General features: G+C 30.9%; 1 protein-coding gene across 1 annotated transcript; it reads left to right on the forward strand.

Moving 5' to 3' along the window:
- Window positions 1–1,955: 1,955 nt before the first annotated feature.
- Window positions 1,956–3,158, forward strand: LOC131028349 (lysM domain receptor-like kinase 3). Its single transcript, XM_057958617.2, has one exon. The coding sequence runs from the start codon at window positions 1,956–1,958 to the stop codon at window positions 3,156–3,158; it is 1,203 nt and encodes a 400-aa protein (XP_057814600.2).
- Window positions 3,159–6,346: the final 3,188 nt, after the last annotated feature.

Below are 6,346 nucleotides of genomic sequence, written 5' to 3' on the forward strand. Positions count from 1 at the left end.
CTCTAATCCCCCAAAAACATAGTCCAATGTGAAAAAATTTCAAGGTGGAGATTCTCTTCAGCATATGGAAATATATAAAATTTATAATTTTTCTCATTGCTTTAATGACTAGAATGTTTCACTTTTCTTTAAGCGATTATTTATTTTAATGTGTTACTACAAATCTAAGTGTAACCTAATTTTTTTTGCTAGAACAAACTCATCTTCAAGAATGGATTGACCATTAGGTGATTGTCCCAAGTTGTACCATAGATAGTGTTCCTCTATCTCCTTCCTCCTCTCAAGGACACTCACCACCTTATAGGCATTGAAAAAGAAAGAGTTTCTCAACTCATGTAAATCAAGTTTCTCAACCATAGGCCTTCTCCCCCAAATGGCTAAAGGAATTATGGTCATAAGAGTGTGCCACAACCTATTTGGTAGTGCTTAGCCTCTCTACCTCCTTTAAAGGAAACTTTTGTGTGGCCTTTGAGAGATGCCCTTGCCTAGCATTTTGGTAATATTCCTAGGTGGCCTTTTGGTGATTCTTCAAATAGGTTTATTTTTAGAAAATTTTCTCAATCGACATTGGATTTTTCTAAAGCCCTTGATGATTAAGATAAAAAAAAAATATGATGACAAGTAGGACCCTTTTGTCAGCACTTTGAACTCTACTATGGTATGGGTAAGTTAGATGACTAAGACCATCCACCTCCCCTTTTTCTATTGCACTCACCATTTACTAACTATTTTTCTTATGTTCTTTATTTGGACAATAGCCCTCTATCAACTATTGAAGTGTGATTTTATATTCACCCACTCTTTTTGTGAATGTGTACTACTATTATTTGATAAATGATTATTAAAACACCTATTCTTTGAAAGATGAAAACATAACAATATGGAAAATCTTACTTAGGAAAAATCATACTACTAGTGCTCCACTAACAGGCTCACTTTTAATGCTCCACTATAAGACTCATTTTGTCCAACTAATATCCATTTAAAAAAATATTTTTGAAGATAGATATTGACATAACACTTTTAATGCTCCACTAGAGAGCTAATTTTGTCCAAATAATATTCCATATATTGGACCTGCTGCACTATAAGTTCTCATCCGTTAAAATATAGAATAAAATAATTAAAGAGAGAGAAATATAGTCCATCCTCTATAGAATACCCAACAAATTTATGGTGACTTTTTGTGGATAGCCATAGAAAGTTTCACACGCCACTTACCACTTGATGTAGGCAGTTGACTTTTTGACTATATATTTATCTAGCGTATAAAGCGTCATTCCTTAAGGTTCCCAATTACGTGTGGCATCGTCAACATTACCAATGTTTATACATGTTTATCATTAATTTAAAAAACATACTAATTAATAATATGAAGTGGCTTATTGGTGTCCGCTGACTGAAAATCACACCAAATTCTACTCTTCTATACTGTTCTTCTTTTTTTCTTCTAGAGTGAGAATTCAATCTATGAAAGAATTCTCATGGGGATTAATGCTCAGAAAACATTTAGAAAGTGAACATGTGAAATTGTAGTCCAGACCGACGATTTGTTTCAAGAAAATAATGGAAGAGGAATGCAATTCATGGAGTCTGCCAACATTTTTAATGTTGAGGTTTGCATTGGGTTCGATTGATGTTAATTGTTATTTCTCAGAGGGAGAAACATGGAGTGAAGAGGCAAAGAATTGGGGTTGGACTTGAAACTTGGCATCTCGTATAAGCAGGTATGATGTTTCCTGCATCACCATACACATTATATAGTTTGTCTATCTTTTGTTTTCAATGGAAAACTGCTTGAAACATCCCTTACATGATCAGTTTTGTGGTTAAGTCTTTGGGATGTATTTTTTTGGTTAAAAATTACATGAAACATCTCCTGAATGAACTATGTTAGGAGATATATAATGTTGGTTTAGCAAAACAGTGGAAAGATGATGTGCATGAAACTTAAAATGCACAGGGTTGAAAAGCCAAAGCCTAAGCCTAAAACTGCAAAATCCTTGGGGAAATCCAGATTCTTGGAAGATGACCCTACTCTCAGAAAAAGTACAGACCAGATCAAGATCCTCCCTGAAAAACCCATTCTTTATATGTTCAAGGAGATCACAGAGGCCACAATACAATTCACCAATGGAAGGCTTGGAAAATCCTCTGTTTATAAGTCCAACCTGAGGGGCAAAATAGTGGCTATCACAACGAGGAAGCTGCAAGCCATCGGGGATTTTAGGTCAGGACTTGGACGGATCTGTAATATCCATCATTTCAACCTAATAAAGCTATTGGGGGGCTGCTGTAATGGGGGTCGTGTTATTCTAGTCTATGACTATGTTCAGGGATCTAGTTTAGCAGACTGTCTTAGGAATAGCAGAATGCCTGGATACACAGTATTGAACACTTGGATCTCTAGAATGCAGATTGCAATTGATGTAGGAAAGGCCCTGGAATACATGCATCATGACACAAGACTGCACTATGTGCATAATTATCTAAAGTCAAGCAGCATTATAATCACAGAGCCTGGTTATAGGGCAATGATGTGCCATGTAGGTGCTTGTTATTTGACAGGTGAATATGAATTTGAGGACAACAAGAAGATCTGTGATGTATCAAAAGACAAATCAATATCTGCGGAAATCACAGAAGAACAAGGCCCAAACCCTTGTCATCAGGGCAGAAAAATGAGTAAGAGAGCCAAGAGCATGAGAATAACAGGAATAATGGGGTACATGTCTCCAGAATATGTTAGCAGTGGGATTGTTTCTCAGAAAGATGACGTTTTTGCTTTTGGGGTTATTCTGTTGGAGCTTCTGGCAGGGCGTGAGCCTATAAAACATATGAGTAATGCCAAGAATGAACTTGAGAGGGTTTCTTTAATAGAGACTGTGAATAGGATACTTCTTTCAGATGAACAGGCAGAATGTATACGGAGGTTAAGGTCTTGGGTGGATCCAAGGCTCAAGGATTCTTTTCCAGTGGAATGTGCAGAGAGAGTGGTAAGGCTTGCTGCTGCTTGTGTGGATTCTGAACCAGAGAGGAGACCTGATATGAGGTATGTTGCTTGGAAGATCTCCAAAGAATTTATAATTTCCAAACAATGGTCTGACAAATTACGGTATAACAAGGAATTTATAACTACCACACTTAAAGCAAGGTAAACTTATCCTATTGATTATCACAGTTTAGTTTCATAATATTTTAGTTACATGTATGAAGAAAAACATTAGGAAAACAGATGCTTGACAGGCAGATATTACAGTATTAAAGTGGAACGAAATCCTCAACTAATTGTGAGATGTTTGTAAATTAAAATTGTTTTGTTAGATGACATGCTAACAACTACAGGCCACAGATAGTTTGGAAGTCATGACACCCAGAACTTTAACCCTTAGGACATGCTACTCCATTGGGGAAACAGGGGCTGTGTGAGTCTAAAACTCTTTCAAGCTAGATGGGTATCTACAATTTGTAACGTAAGTGAAAATCCGGTTTTGAACAACCCATATTGAACTTTACTATAATCCTTTTCATTGAATATAATTGTTCATCAGTGTGGATTCAACTGTGGAAACGGGCTAGAAGATTGGCCAAGAACCCATTTTAGAGTTTTCTCCATACGATAGATTTCTGTGAAGCAAGTGGCTGGCCAACCATGGAAAGGGAATCTGAATAATTAGGATTTCCTTTCAGCCACTATTTTTATCAGATATACTTTATTTTGTATTTGAGTCTTCTTGACCTCGTGGACTTTTAGATTTTGGGGCCTATATTTTGAATTTTGTTTAGTTTTTTCAAAACTAGTTCTTAAAACAATATTAGATCTATTTACAAAGTTTTCTTTAAGAAATCATTTTAACTTAGAATTTAGTTTCTCTTTTCAATTATTGTCTATTATGTGTTCTGTTGGGGTCTATTGAATTTGAACTGGTGAGACTTTTAGTTTCTCTTTTCAATTATTGTGTTATGTGTTCTGTTGGGGTCTATTGATTTTGAACTGGTAATTCTCACTTTCATTCCTGCGTGTTTGAGATTTTAGGCTGATACGATCATTTTCAATTATTTGTATCAGTAAGAAATATATTTTTTTAATGTATTTTTAATTTAATTTTGAACAATATCTTAATGTATTTATATAATTACAAATATATATATATATATATATTTGTATATATATATATATATATATATATATATATATATATATATATATACAAATATATATATATATACAAATATATATATATATATATATATATATACAAATATATATATATATATATATATATATATATTTCCCAGATTCACGTATATAGTTCTACATTGAACCTACATCTGTGCTTATTATTTATTCTTATTATGATTACTTACACTATTCACTATTGATTTTAGTTTTAATTTATATTTTAAAAATAATTTTAAATTGATTTTTTTTTTTCATTAATTTTCAGTATTTAACGTATTCTTCTTTTATGTTTGGTGTTGCATTTTGTAGTTATAAACTAATTGGCCCTTTAACCGTCATTTGACATTGAGGTTTTGGTTCTCAGACATATTCCAGATTTGATGTAGGAGTAATATTTTGGAACATTATCTTATTAGATTCTTTGATGATGAGGGTTTATGTTTTCCCTTCAATATTCTTTATAGAACCTTATATCATATATCAAAGATCTTTTGTTCACACTATGGATTATTTTGGCATCCTATCTTTTGCCTCTCTTCATACTATTCAAAATGATTTTGATAATTTAACACATCTTGTGACATGCTTTCTCTTCAGCAAATTATGCCATTTTATCATATTATTAGTTGCACAAAATAAAGACACATTACATAAGCATTACATAGTTAGTTTTGTTCTTATAAGTTTTTTATGAATTTCCTACTAGATAATTATCATATCTTACATCTTTTTTCTACAAAGACAGACAATCTTGTACATGTTCTTCATCATATTATATCTCTTATAATGATGTATGTATAGATGAGGATGTAATGTGTTATCATGATGATCTATTTATGTTGTATAATTTGCTCTTCCTATTTTCCATCTTATAATATTATAAAATTTCATTCTTCAATTAAATCCTAAAGTTAACTTTTCATGTAGGCATGATTCATATGATGTTATATATTCTATAACATTATGTGCTCTAGTAAAGTCTGAATATTTTCAAGTAGAAAATTCCTTAGTAGATAATAGATCTAGGTTGAATATATGAATAAATAGTTTTTAGATGTGATTGGCATCAATTAATCTTGTATCCTAAACTCAAAGATGATTATTATTTGATTTGATAATGTTAAACATGGGTTCATTCGATATATATATATATATATATATATATATATATATATATATATATATATATATATATATATATATATATATATATATATATATATATATATATATATATATATATATATATATATATATATATATATATATATATATATATATATATATATATATATATATATATATATATAAAACAATGGGATCCATAATATTGCCTACTATCTTCCGTTTGATTCTTGGAAGTGTAGTGTATAATATTATTTTGGGTATGCTTAAACTCAAGAGATTGTTGTAATATTTTCAATATTGCATATGAGAATTGTTTCTTAATCAAAATAATTAACGTGTAATGAAAGTTAGTGGCAATTAATTTACAATTTTGTAAGGTGTTATAATAAGATAAAATAATGTCTATTTAACAACACAAATAATATTATCTAATAATCCTACTCAACCTGTTACTCATTACAAGATTATTGGAGTTCCTGAAATTATGATGACCGTGTTCAGAAAAATAAGCCTAATCACTCATTTCTAGATTGATCCTAATTTGAATTCTATGTCATCGTCAAATTTTTGAGATCCTATTTCTATAATTGGATGATGTTATTAATGGATTAGACACTAGCCGATAATATGTGAAAAATATCTAATAATATGATGATATCTAGATAATTCCTAATAAATACAAAGGTATTCAACCAATTATTCGTCATTTAAAAATATTTCTAAAGGATCATCATATACCAACTATATATTACCTAAGGGTAAGAAAATGTTATTATTAATCATACATAAAAAATACTATACCTTAGTCTCATTCTTGAAAAACTCCCTAAGCAGTCTACAAATACCTTGCTGATTTGAATATAATGCTTTTCCATTACATAAAAGCTTTTGTAACATATTAAACCTAGGCTGATTTTAATATGTTAGAAAAGCTTTGATATAATGGAAAAGCGTTATATTCAAATCAGCAAGGTATTTGTAGACTGCTTAGGGAGTTTTTCATATTAAACCTAGGCTGATTTTAATATGTTAGAA

This window comes from Cryptomeria japonica, chromosome 7 (genome assembly GCF_030272615.1).
Source record: "Cryptomeria japonica chromosome 7, Sugi_1.0, whole genome shotgun sequence".
Classification (NCBI taxonomy): domain Eukaryota; kingdom Viridiplantae; phylum Streptophyta; class Pinopsida; order Cupressales; family Cupressaceae; genus Cryptomeria; species Cryptomeria japonica.

Excerpts from the sequence above, each read along its gene's own strand:
- LOC131028349 (XM_057958617.2), top strand. The coding sequence starts at position 1,956 with ATGCACAGGGTTGAAAAGCCAAAGCCTAAGCCTAAAACTGCAAAATCC.